We start from the raw sequence: 19,443 nt of genomic DNA, 5'->3' as shown, positions 1-19,443 counted from the left end.
TCATTCGAACCAAGCGATTTATACTGGACACAAGCTGTTTGCTCCAAAGATAACAACTCAAAGTGTGTACTTTTTAAAAAAACTTTCACATAATTGTACTGGGAGAGAAAAAGTGCATGGACTCACACTGTTACCTATAGTATAAGATCCATTAGATACAATTAAACTACACACATTTAAAAACGGACATGTGATGTTGAGACTGGGATTTAAAAATCAGAGTTGAGGCCAGGAATTCTTCAGTAGCAGAAGATCCTATAAAGTACCTAACTTCATTTGGGGCAGGCGGCATTCTTTGACAATTACACACAACTATTTCATTTATGTAGGTTATGTATATTCTGATAAGGTAAAGAGAAACGGAACCTTCTGCAACCTATGTGTGCATTAAAACTTTAATGCCCTTTGTACCCATGGTAATCAGTAAGTCTCACTGGTTTACTGTCCATAACATCCCTGTCATGGGATGCAATGTTTTCCTATATAAATGAAAGAGGTAAATGGCTAGAAGCCAGGTCATTCAGCCAAGTTATTACAGTATTAGAAACAATGGAATAATAATTTAAAGCACTTTGGATTTTGGTTTCAGGTCAGCACTTACATTGGACAACCAACCCTATCTCTCTAAAAAAATATCCTGCTAATTACAGCTGAGAACATTATCTCAAATTAGTCAAAATAAAATCAAAATGACTGCAAATGTAAGCCTAACTTCTTTAATCAGTAAAAGCCTTGTAACTTTATAGGAAAGGGGTGTTTGTTTGCTTGCAAGTAGGAAGGTTATTCTTCATGAAGTGTTTAAAAACTGTGACTACAATATGGTGAAATAATGTTTCTAGCAAGCAGTGCCAGATTTACACATAAGCTATGTGAGCTAAATTACGATCTCAGACCATGAGGAGTCTATAAATATAGACACATTACTGAACCTCAAGCTTCACTTAATTGTTAGAATAATACACCTTTTCCATACTGCTCTGGAGCCTCTTAAATTTGTCTACTGTTTAGGACTTCTGTAATCCGCAGTGGCGAGTGAAATAGTATAACTTCATTCATCGCATGAGAAATATGTTCTTTCGCCAGCATAAGTAGAAATGCGGTATTTCTAATTAGAGGAGGCTGGAAAGAGAAAGGATGCTTGGCTGTCAGCCATGTTTCAATTCTCTACCTGTAGTTAAGAGTGATGGTCAGCTGGCCCTTCGACCCTGTGTAACAATCAGTGAATGGAAAAATCACCCACTCTGATTATTATCAGCACTGCTCATAATATCATCCTTTTTAGACAGGTTTTAACAGTGGACAGTGAGGAGTTTTGATTTTGGGTGCTGGGCATTATTATTATTATTATTATTATTATTATTATTATTATTATTATTATTATTATTATTATTATTATTATTATTATTATTATTATTATTATTATTATTATTATTATTATTATTATTATTATTATTATTATTATTATATGTGTATTTTAATGTGCTATTTGGTGATTGTTTGTGCTGTGATATGTGTAATTGTGTTTAACATGATCATTTATCATTATTTTATTTGTTGTTTTTCATAATTTGTAAGGGGCCTTGTTGGCATACAAGGTGGCATTCAAATGAATGAATGAATGAATGAATGAATGAATGAATGGAGGAAATGCTATGAACTTTCTTGGCCATTCTCTCCCTGCTTGCTAGTTTCCATAGAGCTAAAGATCCATCTGATCAGGAAAACTTGAAACCAGTTGTTTTCATCTTTTCTGATCTTTGTTAAAACTGAAGCAAGTGCTAACTAGAGAAAGGACCTGCTTTTACCCCTCTGCTGTTGTTGCTATGAAATGCCCTTCCTAGACAGATTTGCTTGCTGTTCACAGTGTCTTTTAGACCGGCATTCAACCCCTATTTTTCTCTCAGACTTTTAAAGAAGCCTTTGCTGTTAGTTCTTATGTGCCACCAAGTTGTTTCTAATAACCAACGTAGCGTTTCAATGAATGTGAGTTGTTCAGGGAGTGGTTGAGCATTGCCACTCCCAGTGAGTTCCCATGGCCAAGCAGTGATTAGAAATGAAGTCATTCACGGTTTAGGCCACGATTCTACCCACTATACCATTGTAGATTGCCAAAAAATTCTAATCATTTAAAAATCTTGTCAATTGTTTCTTTAATGCCCTGGGTTTTTGTTGGTTTGTTTGAAAAAAAAATCATGTAGTTCTATTGGTATGATATTTTCAATATGCAATTCCCTTAGAAACAACTGATGTTCGTGTGTGTGTGTGTGTGTGTGTGTGTGTGTGTGTGCACATGTGCATGTGTGTGTACACAAGACAAGAATTAGCCAAAATAATCACATTGTAGCGGGTACACAGGTATATATTTATTTAAACTCTCTATGTGTTTTTATAAGGTTTAAATAAACATGTACCTGCTGTCATGTAGTTATTTGACAAATACTTCTCATTGCCACTTAGAAGAGAATCAAATGATTGGTGTTTCTGTACCAACCACAAAAGGGATGAAAAAAGAATTGCCATATTAGTGAGGTAAGTTTGGAGTGAGTCAGAGTTTAGTCAAGGAAGTCAGAGTTTAGCAGGCTTATTCTTACAGAAAAGTAGATGGGATTACTGTCTCAGGTTCGAATTCCGTCCCATTTATCTTGGAATAAGCCTCATAAGTCTATGAAGCTTACTTCTGGGTAGATATATATGAGATTGTGCCAATAGTCTCTCAGTTTGATTCCTTAAAGAGGAAGAAGCTTTTGCAAACCATTGATATCTGACTTGGTGCACATTAGACTACCAGTTTGTACAGATTCCTGCTGACAACAAAGAAATCCATGTCATTGTAACTTTCTACTGAAAAAAAACAACACAAAACAGCCATTTCAACTTAAAGAAGCTGCCCATGCGTACAATTTCAGAACCTGTGTTATTCTCCTCTCTTTTGGTTAGATGGGCATTCTTCATACAATTTTGTGTTGAGCATTTTTCTGACCAACGCAGAAAATAATTTTTTTGTACAAACAAAGGAGCCTATCTTGTCCCAGCTTGAAAGCAATGATGACTATTTCCATGCCCACCACAATATAAAAGGAGAGAAACAAGAAAAAATTTGGGTGTTTCAGCTGGACATCACCAAAGCCAATGGTTGTTAGGGTGATGAAGCAAAAATAAAAAGCACCTTCAAAATTTAAATCCTTTTCCCAATGAGGAAGAATTGCGGCAGCACAGGAGATGTATGCAAAGACTATAAGAGTCATCAACAAAAAAGGCACATCCAGCTTTTCCACTTCCTTTCCAATGTTCTCAATATCGTTGATCATGTGGTTCATCATTGTCCTAGTGTCCAGTTCAGGACAGGAACTCCATCGTTCAAATCTAGTTGGTTTTGGAGGTGCAAGGAACTCATTTTCCCTGGCAATAAGTCTTTCAAATATTTCAATGTTCTGGTGCTGCCCAGGCTTTTTTCGGAAGGAAGAATGGCTTCCTAATACATCTTTAATATTTAAAGGTTCATGAAGAACTATTTTGTTTTGCCTAAGAGATGATGATTCTGATTTTGACTCTCTGTTTTTCTTATAACAGGAACCACGAAGAAACCTGTGCAATAATTTTGACTGTAATGATCTGGCTTTATTGTAGGATACAGACAATATAGCTGCAAGGATGTCTCCCATGTCAGTGAGAACCAGGAACATTAGAGGTATACCAAACAAAGCATATAGCATACACAGGTATTTTCCAAGCCTTGTCACAGGGTAGCTATGGCCATAACCTGAAACCAAACAAAACACAATTTAAGTTTCATTTGATCCATGGCTGTTTGTTTTTCCATGGCATTTCAAGGAATTCATTATACACTGGAAACAGACACTGACCACATGGGGGTTTAGCCCTCTATTTGGTCTGCTTCAGGGACAGGCTGGCTGCTTGACACCAAAAGATAGTGATCAGATGATGTATTTGCTAGAGCAAATCAGCCCAGCCCCAGAGTAGTACTACCCACATTTTCTGGTTCCTGTCTGGTGCTTCTACTTTTCTGGTGTGGGTACGATCATTCTGTTTGGTCTGTTCCCAATGTGTGTGATTGCTGGAAATGAACCAAAGTGAGCCTGCCTCTTGTAATTTGACAATATTGTTAAGAGAGCCCTCCATGGAGGGGCAGAGAAAATGGTGAGGGGAATTAAGTGTGTATTGGAGCAGCAAATACATGCTGCATCACTTTAAAAACAGCACTAGGTGTATTAAAAGTCAGATATGTATATTTGGTAGGTATAGCCCATTCCAGCTCAGCTGTGTAGACAAGCCCATAGTCTCTTCTACTAAGCCTCTATTATTGCTTCCCCCACAACTCCAAAATGAGAAAACTAAAAACAGTGGTCTTGATCCAAGCTTAGTCATACCTAGTATATATTCACTGAAACCCATAAGACTTAAGTACATTTTAATTACCAAATATGTGTAGTACGTTTTTAGAAGAGGAATTCCTCTGTAAGTGCTAAGAGATGTATTTTAGTTATAGTACATATTTTTCTCAACAATGTATTATACATGTAACATGTTTTGTTTTGTAATTAACAATTAGAAGATATTTATTATTTATTTATTTATTTATTTATTTGTCTATTTACCCCTCCCTCTCTCCGTCCCTCTAGTGGACACACTACTCTGGGTGGTTTACAGATTAAAAACTCAGAACTCCACGCAACCCAGTAGTGATATATCAATTGGTTGTTCAATGATCTAGATCTAAAATTAAAATAAAAAAGAAAGCAGAAGAAAAGAAAAGAAAATTAGAAATTAATATTCATAGTATCTGGACACAAGTTACTGAAGGCAGCTTTTTTATAGTTCTGTCTTCACTGATTTCCTAAATGTCAGGGGGGAAGGAGCATTGTGTACCTCATTTGGGAGCTTATCCAACAGACTGAGAGCTACCACCAAGAAGGCCTGATTCCTTGTTGTCACCTTTTTAGCTAAAAGTATGGCCACTTTTAGCAACCTGGATTGAAAGGAGTGCGTGAAATGGTGGCTATTTTCTGAAAGAGATGCTCTGATAACCATTAATAGATCATAACCAGCATCTTCAATTGAGCACAAAAACTGATCGGGAGTCAATGCAGGTAAGAATGGAGATGTATGATTGAATTTACTAGACCTCTTCAAGCTAGTTTGGTACAAATATTTCTGAATTCTTAATTTTTAGGGTCATCTTTTGTCCAACTAGAGGTTGGCCACTGATTATCTCTGATTGATATAATTCTAATATGATGTAAGCTTACTTTGCCTCTTGGTAATGTGTGGGCTACTTCATTAAAATACACAGTGTGCACTTGTAGAAAAGCCTTTCTGCAAGTTGCCCATTGCAACATACATTTCTTTTTCTCCTTAAAGATTGGAAGAGATTTTGCCAGATGAAGCAAAGCAATTATTTAAAAGGCCTGAACTGGGTTCCTTTGAGAAAAAGCAAGCTTTCCTTCAAAATGAACAGAACAAAAACTGGACCTTGAGTAAAAATCTTATCAGAAGTTTGGGATTCAGAAAGGCAGAAAGAGTGTAATTTTAATATTGTTTCTGTGTAGATGTAAAGGATAGAGGAGGGCTGACTGAGTGACAACTTCACCTTCTAATCCTAGGGCACATTTTTCCTGGCCCCCTCCTGTTTGTCATCTTCAGTAAAACAATTCCAGCTTCCTTGCAGTTTGTTGATTGGAAAGAGGCATTGGAGAGAGAGAAATACTGAGAAAGCTTTTCAATTCAAATTGAAGGGAGTCTTTTGTGTGTGTGTGTGTGTGTGTGTGTGTGTGTGTGTGTGTGTGTGTGTGTGTGTGTGTGTGTGTGTGTGTGTGTGTGTGTGTGTGTGTGTGTGTGTGTGTGTGTGTGTGTGTGTGTGTCTTCCTTTAATTGTTTTAATCTTTCTCTCTCTTTGTCACAGTGACATGGACATATTTTCAATTCCACCCTATCGTGCATCATTTTAAAAATCCTTAAACTGTATTTCAAGCATCTAGACTCCCTGCACCTAGCCTTCTGAAACTTTGAAGGCCCTTTGCCAGAGACAGGCCGATGATAAATGCTATTTTCATATAATTTTTCCCATATCATCCCAAATTTGAGGTCTCCTCTTCCATGTAAATTACTGCACCCATCCTTTTGAAACTTTTCAAATTTGTTTCTTATGAGCACATCTATGATTTCCTGTCCTTTTTTAGCACAACGGTCCACCAAAAAAAAAAGTGTTGATGTATCTTTTAAAAAATGTTCTCCAAATAGAAAGGCTGCTGTTATACTAAAAACCCTCAAATCATTGAAAGTTGGTAGCCTTAATTTCCTCAGAAGAGGCACCTATGCTGGGAAAGTTCTTCCAGCTCTGCCAAAAATTTAAAAATTTCTTTCCCCAACAAATGAATTGTAAAGGCACGTAGCAAACACACACTCCCCCCCCCCCCCGCATCTATTGCTAGTGCAGTTATTTCCCAAGACACTAATATAGATCCAAGCTGAGGCAGGCAATTTTCCAAAACACTGGATCATCAGAATCCCCCACATATTCTTCAGGACATGAATATGAACATTTCTGCTTCTCTTCTCTCCAAGAAGGAGGGTGGGGAGAGAGAGATTGAGAAAGAGAGAAAATTTTCCCTCTCCCTCCACAATTTCACAAGGAGGTCACAGGGGAGACAAATTTTGTGGAGAATCTCATGAACTTCTGAAAACCTTTGGGAGTGCTTTCCCCCCCAAGTCACTGGATTCCTGAGTAGGATTATGTCACATGGAAAGTGAAACACTTCACAGTACAGAGCCCCATCCTGTGGGATGCATATTTGTCAAATCCTGTGCAGGAGGAGGCAATATCCTGCACCTCCATTCCCACTGGCTGCAATCCAGTTTTGATGGGAAACCAGGGGTAGCCTTCACATTGAGTTCAAAGAGGCACCCACAGCCACATGCGTCGGAGCATCAGGAACAGACTGGTGCAGACCTGCTGCAAAACCACGTTTTCTGACACAGAAGGAAATCAGCTTTGTCACAGAAGGACCCTTTATCATTTAAAAACTCCCTTGAGGTCCCTAAAAGTGTGGTTCATCCAAACCCCAAGCCAAATTATAGAAACAAAGAACTTTAAAAATGTTCTGCACATGAAGCAAAACAGAATGTGTGTGTGTGTCTGTGTGTCTGTGTTGTGTGTGATGTGAACTACAAAGAAAACAGGTGAATAATCATATAAACTTGTTGGGTAGGCAAGACCACTATTCCAAATAGTCTTATTTAGCATCCTAGCAGGCCTATTTTTCATGGCAAAATAGCCTTTTGCACATGAAGCGGAAGTAAAGGAAAGGGAGGAGTGGCAAATGGATCAGGGATGAAACCATCACTTCCCTTTTCAAATTGATGAAAAGCAGCCCAGCAGCGACTCTACTCATGATTAGCAGCCTTGGCACCAGCAGGAAGGTATGCAAATAATTCAGGGCCATAATAGACTACCTGGACCATTGACGCAACAGGAAGCAACTTAAAATTATGTGACAGTTTCTAAAGAAGAGGTTTGTTGCTGAGGGGATAGAGGCAGCAGGATAGAGGTTGCTCAGCAGCAACCCACCAAGACCTTAGTACTTTAGGTTCCTGCAAATATGGCATGTTGCAGGAAGATCTGTGTTAGTCCATCAAATAGCATCAAGTACAGATATGATTCCCAACACACACGCATGCACACCACTATATTTATTTGCAGTTTGATAGGCAGAATCTTACTTGTGTTTGCCCTGCTTAATTGTAGCACATAACTGGCTAAACATCCAGTTATGTGCCTGGCCAGACACTAGGCTACACACTTGAGATGCATCCTGGCACCTCATCAATTATTTGCAATTAGTCACAGCAAGTTATGCAAACCTTACCTAAACACCACATGTATTCCATCTAACATGCTTTCTCTGGGAAATATTTATTTTGTAGTAACACTTCCTGATTGTCTGCCATGTTCTTTTGCTACATATCAAAAAGTCACATTTTAGAAAATAATATTTTAAATGTTAGGTCAAGTTCAGCAACAGTCCACTGACAGTATCATATAAAGCCTGTGTTGGTGGCAGAATGGAAGTGGTGTGAATTACAAAGAAAATCAAGTCAATCAATCATCATTTGCTAGCATTGTTGGTAGTACTGGCAGCATGGTCATGACACGACACATTCCAGCTTCATGCAGCAGAAGGCAGTGTACAGCCCTGCTCTGTAACATGTGAGGGAGGCAGTTAGTAGTAAGATTTGTCCCTAGGTACATCAGTGATCAAATTACTAAACCAAAGGCTTCCAAAAATAAGCCTTTAAGTGATGCGTGCATTCTAATAATTACTATGAACTTCCTACAGTCTTGAAATTCCGTTCTAAGCTTTATAGTCCATTGACTGACATGGCTGTGTGACCCCTTAAGCTCCTAATTCTCTCCCCATTCTTATTTTCACACCTGGAACCAGTGTCCAATAGTGTAGACATCAGGAAAAAAAAAACCTGGAAGTGAAAGTTAATTCCTAAAAGCGATTTCTTTCTTTCCTTTTTCCTTTTTCTTTTCTTTTTTTTTTGGGGGGGGGAGGGAGTGGATTTGTTTGCTTCCTTTGGATCTCTTAATCATAGCCATCACAAGGACTCAGTCCCGACCCTGCGTTCTTGTAAAAGACATTAACAATACCGTCCACCCAAATACTAACGTAACACATTCTGCCTGAGGTTACTAACAACAATGAAGAAGAACATACTCGTCTTTCTTCTTCGAAATGTTTAACTTTTCCGAAGGGCCCAGCACAAACAGACTGACAGTCCTTTCCCCTGAAGCACATGAGTGCTCCGTCTTCCTTGGGTATACCAGATGTATCCATGTCTCAAGCTTTTCTAACTTATGGGTTGAATAAGAGGAATGGACCAGGAAATGAACAATAGAAGAGAGCTTTTAAGGAGGGTCTAAAGGAATGCCAGGAAAGTTGCTGAATTAATCTGCTCTTTGCAGAGTCTTCCAACCAGCCTGGCCCTTGGTCATGCAAATTGGGACTTCTGGAAATTTAAGCTCAAAAAAGGACAATTTTTTCAAGCTCTGAGCTAAATGTAGTTTTGGTCCTTCCAACTTTATAGTGGTATGAAGATTCCAGTAAAAATGCAATTACTATTGGCTAATTCAGGCTCAATATTTTATATTTTTTCATAGATTTAAGATCACTGAAAATAATAGGCATGGGAATGTTCCGTCAGCTTGCCCTATCCTTTCACTTATCACTTTCTTCACTCAAAGGCCAAGATATTATTATGTACTGTAGTTAGGAAGGCAAATGACATAACAGTCAGTGTCTTATCACTAGCAATTAACAAGCCCCTGCTGGGATCCTGGCATGTTTAAAAATCCCAGTGGGGACTTATTAATTGTCAGTAAGAAAACACTGAAAGTTACATTATTTGCCTTCTGCAGACATAACTAAGCAATAGGATTTTGGCCAATGATCAAAGTATCTGAAGAGCTGCTCCTATGCATGTGGAGATTCTACACACACAAAAAAGCCCACATTTTACAGCAGATATGCTTTGATTGAGAGTCCCCTGGACTGCAAGGAGAACAAACCTATCAATTCTAAAGGAAATCAACTTTGAGTGCTCACTGGAAGGACAGATCCTGAAACTGAGGCTCCAGTACTTTGGCCATCTCATGAGAAGAGAAGACTCCCTGGAAAAGACCCTGATGTTAGGAAAGTGTGACGGCAAGAGGGGAAGGGGACAACAGAGGATGAGATGGTTGGGCATTGTCATCGAAGCAACCAACATGAATTTGACACAACTACAGGAAGCAGTGGAAGATAGGAGGGCCTGGCGTGCTCTGGTCCATGGGGTCACGAAGAGTCGGACATGACTAAACGACTAAACAACGATGATGCTTTGATTGCATTCCTGCACTGAACAGGGGGTTGGACTTGATGGCCTTGTAGGCCCTTTCCAATTTCACCTTTCTATGATTCTATGATTCTAAGGAATTCTTGCATATAGAGCCTAAAGCTGTAGGAACCTCTCCTGCTCATACCATTTTTTGTCATTGTATGAATAAAGTGATGATGGCATGGGGGCAAGGCTAGGCTGTCCCCTCTAACTATCTTGATGAAGTGTCTATTCTAGCATCTGAATAGGGCTAATGAGTACTGAAAAGTCTGTGCTGCATCTGAGTTGCACATGTGTCCTTAAGAAATGAAAAGTGCCTATACAGTGGTGCCTCGCTTAACGAGTGCACCGTTTAACGAAAAATCCGTATAGCGATCCCTCTTTGGGGATCGCTATACGGATCAGCCCCAATCGCCGCACTCGCTTTGCGACGATTGGGGCTCCGGCGGCCATTTTGGAGCCGCCGAACAGCTGATCGGCGGCTCCAAAATGGCCGCCGCATGACCCGAAATGGCCCCTATCAGCGTTTTCGCGCCCTCCCCTTGCTTAGGGAGGGCGCGAAAACGCTGCGGGGGGGGGGCATTTCGGGCCATCCGCGGCCATTATAATGGCCGCGGATGGCCCGAAATGCCCCCCCGCAGCGTTTTCGCGACCTCCCTAAGCAAGGGGAGGGTGCGAAAACGCTGATAGGGGCCATTTCGGGTCATCCGGCGGCCATTTTGGAGCCGCCGATCAGCTGATCGGCGGCTCCAAAATGGCCGCCGGAGCGAAAACATCGCTGGAGGGGGTAAGTTTAGACACTTATTGGAACGCATTAAACTAAGTTTAATGCGTTCCAATAGGTTTCCCTGCCCCGCACAGCGATGTTTTCGTATAGCGAAGGTTAATCCGGAACGGATTAACCTCGCTATACGGGGCACCACTGTATTTGGGTAGGGCTATTATACTAAAACATTAGTTGATTGTAATGCTGGGGTGATCAACCTGTAGCCCAGAACCACATGTAGTCTTGGTTTAATTTCAGAAGCCCTCTGCAAAAAAATCATTTCAGACTTGTGGCATTAGCACATTGCTCTTCCCTTAGTAGGCTACTGGGTGAGGCAATAGAGCAGGAGAGAGAATAGAGTGAAACACACACAGAGAGAGAAAAAGGAGATAAGAGGAGGGAACCTGCTCTATACACATTTGTTCTATCGCCTTTTCTGGCACTTGTTGTCAAATCAATGTGGGATATATTGGGATTGTGTCCAAACCTCTCTTTAAAAATTCACTTCTCAATTGGCTTCTCTTTAAGAAGTCTTTTAAAAATCTTGAAGGCGTTTCTTTTCCAAATAAGCTTTTGTGCTGAATTTCCGTTGCTATGTTTCAGAGCTGATGTAGTACTAACAAAAAGCTTCTGACTGGAAGCTTCTTGTGATAGACATCCACCACAAATCTATGTCTGTTCCATTAAAAAAATATCAGTGTTCCTGTTCTAAAAATCTGTTTAAAAACTCCTGAAAAAATTCTGCAGAAATGATAAATTTTTGTTGTTGCTTTTGAGTAGAGGTACGGGCATTTTCTAATTTTCTAACAACACAAGAGGCGACTCTATTTATTTTATTTATTTATTTATTCAATTTCTACCCCGCCCCTCTAGACAACGTCTACTCGGGGTGGCTTACAAACATTAAAACACATTAAAACAATGTAGAAAAATAACTAACATAATTATTATAATTAATATTATCCAAGTTGGCAACATTAAGAACCAGAAAAAAGGGGAAGGAACTTAGGTGACTGGGGGGAAGGCCTGTCTGAATAACCATGTTTTAAGTTGGTTTTTGAACACACCCAGCGAGGGTGCCAGCCGAATTTCAGTGGGAAGTGTGTTCCACAGCTGAGGGGCAACTGCCGAGAAGGCCCGGTTTCTTGTTTTCTCCTTCCGGGCCTCCCTCGGCGTCAGTCCCCTCAGCCGTCCCTGCTGGCTATGTCGGGTGACTCGGGTAGATCTGGGTGGGAAGAGGCGATCTGCCAAATATTGAGGTCCCAAACCGTTTAGGGCTTTATATGTAATCATTAATACTTTGAAGTCAATGCGGAAACGAATAGGTAGCCAGTGCAGCGCAGCCAGAGTGGGGGAGATGTGATGATATTTTCTCACCCCACTAATAAGCCTGGCTGCTGCATTCTGGACCATCTGGAGTTTCAGCAAGAGCCTCAAAGGCAGCCCCATGTAGAGTGCGTTACAATGGTCTAGTCTCGAGATTACGAGCGCGTGGACTAGAGTAGTGAGGGCCCCCCGATCAAGATATGGCCGCAGCTGGGCAATCCGCCGTAGATGAAAATAGGCAGAACGGACCACGGACGCCACCTGGGTTTCCATGGTTAGCGCCGGGTCCAGATGTATCCCCAAGCTGCGGACCTCACTCTTTGTGGCAAGGGTCGTCCCTCCAAAAGAAAGGGAGTCACCTATGCCGCTGACGGGACGGCCACCCACCCTCAAGACCTCCGTCTTGTCCGGGTTCAGCCTCAATCCATTTGACTGCATCCATTCCAGTACGGTGTCCAGGCAGCGCTGAAGGGACTGGACGGCATCCACTGAAGTTGGAGTAAAAGAGATGTAGAGCTGTGTGTCATCAGCGTACTGGTGACACGATGCCCCACACCCTCTGATGACCCCACCCAGCGGCCTCATGAAGATGTTAAACAGCATTGGGGAGATGATCGACCCCTGTGGAACCCCACAATTGAGATTCCACGGGGCCGAGACATTCTCCCCAGTCTGCACTCTCTGGGGGCGGTCCTCCAGGAAGGAGCGGAGCCAGGCAAGTGCGAGGCCACCAACTCCCAACTCGGAGAGCCTCCCCAGGAGGATACCGTGGTCGACGGTATCAAAGGCAGCTGAGATGTCGAGGAGGACCAACAAGGACACATTGCCCCCATCGGCCTCCCTCAACAGGTCATCCAGCAGTGCGACCAGTGCCGTCTCTGTACCATAGCGCGGCCTGAAGCCCGACTGAAATGGGTCTAGAGCATTGGTTTCATCTAAGAGCGCCTGAAGCTGGTCTGCCACCACCCTCTCAACCACTTTGCTGAGGAAGGACACACTGGCGACGGGCCTATAATTGCCAATTTCATCCGCCGCCAGATTTGGTTTCTTCCTGATGGGCCTAATGAGTGTCTCCTTGAGGGCAAGGGGTACCTTGCCCTCCTGGAGAGACCCATTAATTATTGCAGTGGCCCATTCAGTTGTTACCGGCCTGGCTACACATGGACATCAGCAGGTGAGCAATACTGAAATCAGATTGATTATATTCTCTGCAGCCAAAGATGGAGAAGCTCTATACAGTCAGCAAAAACAAGACCTGGAGCTGATTGTGGCTCTGATCATCAGCTTCTTATAGCAAAACCCAAGCTTAAACTGAAGAAACTAGGAAAAACCACTGGGATAGTCACGTATAATCTAAATCAAATCCCTTATGAATACACAGTGGAAGTGAAGAACAGATTTAAGGAACTAGATTTGGTGGGCATAGTGCCTGAAGAACTATGGATGGATGCTCGTAACTTTGTACATGAGGCAGCAACAAAAAACATTCCCAAAGAAAAGGAAATGTAAGAAAGCAAAGTGGCTCTCCAATGAGGCCTTACAAATAGCAGAGAAGAGAAGGGAAACAAAATGCAAGGGAGATAGGGAAAGTTACAGAAAATTGAATGCAGACTTCCAAAGAATAGCAAGGAGAGACAAGAGGGCCTTCTTAAATGAACAGTGCAAAAAAATAGAGGAAAAGAATAGAACGGGAAAACCAGAGATCTGTTCAAGAAAATTGAAGATATTAAAGGAAGATTTTGTGCAAAGATGGACATGATAACGGACAAAAATGGTAGGGACCTCACAGAAGCATAAGACATCAAGAAGAGCTGGCAAGAATACACAGAGGAATTATACCAGAAAGATATGGATATCCCAGACAACCCATATAGTGTGATTGCTGAGCTTCAGCCAGACATCCTGGAGACTGAAGTCAAGTGGGCCTTAGAAAGCATGGCTAACAAGACCAATGGAGGTGATGGCATTCCAGTTGAACTATTTAAAGATGATGCTGTTGAGGTGCTACACTCCATATGCCAGCAAGTTTGGAAAACTCAGCAGTGGCCAGAGGATTGGAAAAGAATAGTCTACATCCCAATCCCAAAGAAGGGCAGTGCCAAAGAATGCTCCAACTACCGTACAATTCCACTCATTTCACATGCTAGCAAGGTTATGGTCAAAATCCTACAAGGTAGGCTTCAGCAGTATGTGGACCGAGAATTCCCAGAAGTAGAAACTGGATTTCAAAGGGGCAGAGGAACCAGAGACCAAATTGCTAACATGCGCTGGATTATGGAGAAAGCCAGAGAGTTCCAGAAAAAATCTACTTCTTCTTCATTGACTATGCAAACGCCTTTGAATGTGTGGACCACTGCAAACTATGGCAAGTCCATAAAGGAATGGGAGTACCTGACCACCTTATCTATCTCCTGAGAAATCTATATGTGGGACAGGAAGTAACAGAACTGGATATGGAACAACTGATTGGTTCAATTGGGAGTGGAGTATGACAAGGCTGTATACTGTCCCCCTGCATATTTAACTTATATGCAGAATACATCATGAGAAAGGCAGGACTGGATGAATCCCAAGCCAGAACTGAGATTGCTGGAAGAAATATCAAATATCTCAGATATACAAATGATACCCCTCTGATGGCAGAAAGAGAGGAGGAATTAAAGAACCTATTAATAAGTGTGAAAGAGGTTAGCGCCAAAAATTAAAAAAAAGCTCAACATAAAAAAATAATGGCCACTGGTCCCATCACCTCCTGGCAAATAGAGGGGAAAGATATGGAAGCAGTGACAGATTTTTCTTTCTAGGGCTCCATGATCACTGCAGATAGTGACAGCAGCCACGAAATTAAAAGACGCCTGCTTCTTGGGAAGAAAACGATGACAAACCTAGACAGCATCTTACAAAGCAGAGACATCACCTTGGCGACAAAGGTCCGCATACTTAAAGCTATGGTTTTTTCCAGTAGCGATGTATGGAAGTGAGAGATGGACCATAAAGAAGGCTGACCGCTGAAGAATTGATGCTTTTGAACTGCGGTGCTGGAGGAGGTTCTTGAGAGTCCCCTGGACTGCAAGTAGAACAAAACTATCAATTCTGAAGGAAATCAACCCTGAGTGCTTACTGGAAGGACAGATCCTGAAGCTGAGGCTCCAGTACTTTGGCCATCTCATGAGAAGAGAAGACTCCCTGGAAAAGACCCTGATGTAGTGTGAGGGCAAGAGTAGAAGGGGATGACAGAGGACGAGATGATTGGACAGTGTCATCAAAGCTACCAACATGAATTGAACCAAACTCTGGGAAGCAGTGGAAGATAGGAGGGCCTGGTGTGCTTTGGTCCATGGGGTCATGAAGACTCAGACAGGACTTAACAACTAAACAACAAAAACAGCACTAATTGAAAGCATCTGACTGAGAAGCTCTTACCAGTTACACTGCACATACTATGCAAAGTGACACTGAAAATTAACCTTGCTTTTACAGGGCCTAAAAAAGAGCAGGGAATTATGGGGGGAAAGCATTTGATGAAGCAAGATAAGGGGAATGCCGAGTGGACTGTGCACTAACACAAGTGTTGCTATTGCATACATAAAGAGCAGGATTTCTCCAGGGAAATCACTATTTGGCACAATGGCAACACCAAAGCATGTGATCTTGCTTTATTATGCTAGGAGACTTTCCATTCCACAGAAGCACAATAGATATTGGCAATAAGGAGTCACAATAGTATTCCAAAACAAAAATAGTAGGAAATAGTGTCCCACTTAGTCTTCTCCTATGTTCCACAATTGGTATGTGGATTATTGGTTGAGAGTCATGACTGTGCCGAATGCTGCCACTGAAAAATGTGTGGAAACTTCAGTTAGTGCAGTAGGCTGGGGGTAGGGGTGCAATAGAGGTAAAACATGACTCCATTGTTGCAGTAGTTTCAGGGGCTGCAGGTCTGTTTTAGGGCACAATGAGAGTGCTGGTTATGACCTGTAAAGGCCTAACATGAAAGACGTCATTCTCTCATGCAAGCCTCTCTGGGCTTTAAAATCCCGGAGAGAGTCCCACCTTTCTCTCCTGTCACTGCTCAAGCCATATTTAACAGACGTAAAAGAGAAGACCTTCTCAGAAGCTATTGCTAAACTCTGGAAACCCCCTGGCAAGGAAAGGCAGACTGGTTCCAAATTTGCTATCAGCCTTTTGGCTTTCAAGCAGTCTTGCTGATGAATTAGATTTAATCTGATGGATAAAGTTCCCTTACATATTTTGTTGCCATGTTTTAATAGATATATTTTTCACTGATGCTTTTAACTAATGCGTTTTAATGTTTTAATTATAACCCTGTACTATCTGGATTTAAGATCGCCTGCTTGGAGCATTACATTTTGCGGAAAGATATATATATTTAATAAATTATTTGATTAACATGCCCGATGAAATTCAATGGGAGTAACCCATACATGAATAGCATTGCAGGCCCAGATTTCTAAATACATGATGTCTTTGGGGGTACCCTTAATATGGTACATGAAGAGGTCATGGATCCCCTTTGGGATTTTTCATGTACACATGAGATCAAGCAGCCAAGCAAGTATAAAACTGAATACTGTACTGTATTTTTAAAAATCATACTTACCCACTGTAGTAAATACCGTGCAGCAGAAAAAGAGAGAGCCCAGGAAGGACCATTTCTTCTTGGGATTAGTAAACCACACAAAGTCAATATCGCTGAGCAGTTTATGTGTTCTGTCCTTAAATATCTCATTAGAGGTCTCATTTTCTGTTCATAAGAAAGTGAGATGTGATAATAACCCCAACAAAAATTGAGCAGTATTATGGAAAATAGTTGAAAATTACATCTTACATATATAAAATTCATCACTAACATTGAAATGTTACTTAGCTCAAAACAACACACACACACACACACACACACACACACACACACACACACACACACACACACACACACACACACACACACACACACACACACACCTTCCTGCTTAATTTGTAGGGAACTGGGAATTTACTGTACATGGATGCTGCAATGTAACTCAGAACAATACTTTGTGTTCTGGCTATATCTATGTGACCCAGCCCAGTGACACAAAGCATAAGATGAGAAAGACTGATTTATCAAGCATTCAGCGGTGGGCTGGGCTGGGTTTGAGGTTTAGAGGTAGGAATTCTTGTTCTCTATCTCTTATGTGTGATAGAGCCACAGGTGCCTAATTCAGGCATTCAGAACAAAAATGAAGACTGGCATCCACCCAGGGAAATTATTCTGCCCATCAACTTTAATAATGCTACGTACATACCTGACAAATCTTTTGAGAGATTCCAAAGGCTCCACATGAAATTCTTGTATGCCGCACTTTCATTGCTTTCTCTGTTGCCTTCGACGTGAGAAAACATGAGGGCGCCTAGCAGAGCATAGACCACTAGGGAAAAGAGGAAGCAGGCATGAGGAAAGATAGCCCAGAACATTTGCTTGCACTTGTACATCCTTTTCTGCGATTGGGAAGGAGATGGTTTGGTTTTCATTTTCTCAAAACTTTGTATCAGCAAAGCCAGAAAAGGCTTTCCAGAACAGGATGAAAAAATGGCCTGTCACTCTAGCAAAGCCTCTTCTGCCCTAAGAACAGAGGAATACTTCATTTCCGTTTCATACTTGAAAGAGCTCTTGGTCTTATAAACTGAAATTCTTTGTGCAATACCCAAAGGAGCCCAAGGAGAGCTTCCAACCAATTGCAACTTAAAAGGGAGGTCTGTCAGATACTAATACATCACACAGCATTGTTATTGATTCCCCCAGCACTGTAATGCATACAGATGGTCAGCTACTGTACATATCCCTGGTAGTTAGCCACCTGATATTGAAAGGAGGGGCATGTTTTTTTTCTGCTGGACTCCAGCTTTCTATGCCCCGCCCTTTGGCAACATCAGAACAAAAATTTCCAGTAAGAGAAGGCAAAAGGCAAAGCACAGATAATGGGTGTATATAATGGATCTCAATATAATAAGGGATATTCTCAAAGGAATGAAGATGTAATATATCACTTTTCCAAGCGATGCCTCTGCCATTGTATGGATTTATGGCTATCTCCCCAAGGCCTCAAAATGCAGCCCTCCCTGTATCTCACTCCCAGCTCAAATTTTTAGATGTCTACTAAGATGGCTTCCTAAGTGTGGGGGTGGGGTTTATGGAGTGTGGCAGCTTCATTAAATGATCACATACACCCTGCTATTAAAAAATATGTACCACAAAGATAGATAGATAGATAGATAGATAGAGAGAGAGAGAGAGAGAGAGAGAGAGAGAGAGAGAGAGAGGGAGGGAGGGAGGGAGGGACGGACAGACAGACAGACAGACAGACCACCACTTTCTCTGTAAATTAACATACATGGTTGTCATACATATAAGCTATATATTTTAAAATTCCAGCTCAAACTAAAGCCCCAAGACCCCTGGGCCTTGTCTGAACCTAGATTCCAAACTATAGCTTTCTTCTTTCTGTAGTCATTTGGCTATCCTTTCTATGTATATGACTATCTTCGTTTCCAGTGTCTTTCTGTTAATACCAACTGATTCCCACCACTTCAAAGATTGTTGCAAAACATAGCTGTTATTTCTGGTGTTTTACAAACCAAGAACAGCACTTAATGAAGCATTATAAAGCTATCATCAATGTGGATATCTAAAGTGGCACAGCATTTCTGTCTGCTATTACTCATCCCCAATACTAGACATGTTCTAAGAATTCATAAGCAAATACGTATAAGACTGTGACTGTCACAGTGAGCTGCCAATATGTAACCCTAGAACATTTGATGGCAAGCAAAATTTGGGGTGCATCCACTTAGCCCTTACTACAGATGCAACGGTTTTCACCATCACTTGTGCATGTATACATGAGAAAATGGGTATGGAAACACACTTTTGTCCAGGCTTGCCTGACAACCCCTCCCCCCTCCCCCACTAGGTGCTCACCAACCACAGTGGATATCAGCCACCACTGAATTGTCCTCTCCCACTGTTATTCTCCAGCAACTGTTATTTCAAAACTAGGCACCGACTTTTTATTTGCAGTCAGTGATAGCTTTTCTCCTCCAGCAATTTGTCTGATTCCATTTGAAACTGTCAAAAGGTACTGCTTATGACAATGCATTGTAGTAATCAAATTCTCTATAGTAACTATATGCTTCATGAACAAGTGTTTCCTTTGATCTATTCAAAATTGCCTAACAATCAGCTCTAATGGATGATCCAGGATTCTAGTACAGAATTATGACAGAGAAGGGGGGAAAATCTCTATGACTGCCCATCCTCTCTTCTCCTTTCCTTGTCAATATTTCCTGGTCATGCTCCAGCAAATTGTTTTTCAAAGGTTTCATCTTTATCCTCTCCTTGAAAGGGCAATTGGTAGTAAACTCCAACTACTATGTTCCTTTTATTTTTCATCCCA

At 41.3% G+C, this 19,443-nt stretch overlaps 1 protein-coding gene across 1 annotated transcript; it reads right to left on the bottom strand.

Moving 5' to 3' along the window:
• Window positions 1-1,545: 1,545 nt before the first annotated feature.
• Window positions 1,546-17,392, bottom strand: KCNK18 (potassium two pore domain channel subfamily K member 18). Its single transcript, XM_020779970.3, has 3 exons — window positions 17,296-17,392; window positions 16,611-16,754; window positions 1,546-3,760 (listed from the first exon to the last, which is right to left on the bottom strand). Exons 1-3 carry the CDS (start codon window positions 17,390-17,392, stop codon window positions 2,949-2,951), a joined length of 1,053 nt encoding a protein of 350 aa, XP_020635629.2. The 3' UTR covers window positions 1,546-2,948.
• Between the last annotated feature and the right edge of the window lie 2,051 nt (window positions 17,393-19,443).

Source organism: Pogona vitticeps, chromosome 3 (assembly GCF_051106095.1).
Source record: "Pogona vitticeps strain Pit_001003342236 chromosome 3, PviZW2.1, whole genome shotgun sequence".
NCBI classification, from domain to species: domain Eukaryota; kingdom Metazoa; phylum Chordata; class Lepidosauria; order Squamata; family Agamidae; genus Pogona; species Pogona vitticeps.
Note: the sequence above shows the minus strand (reverse complement) of the source record. Positions and strands in the feature narration are given on the sequence as shown.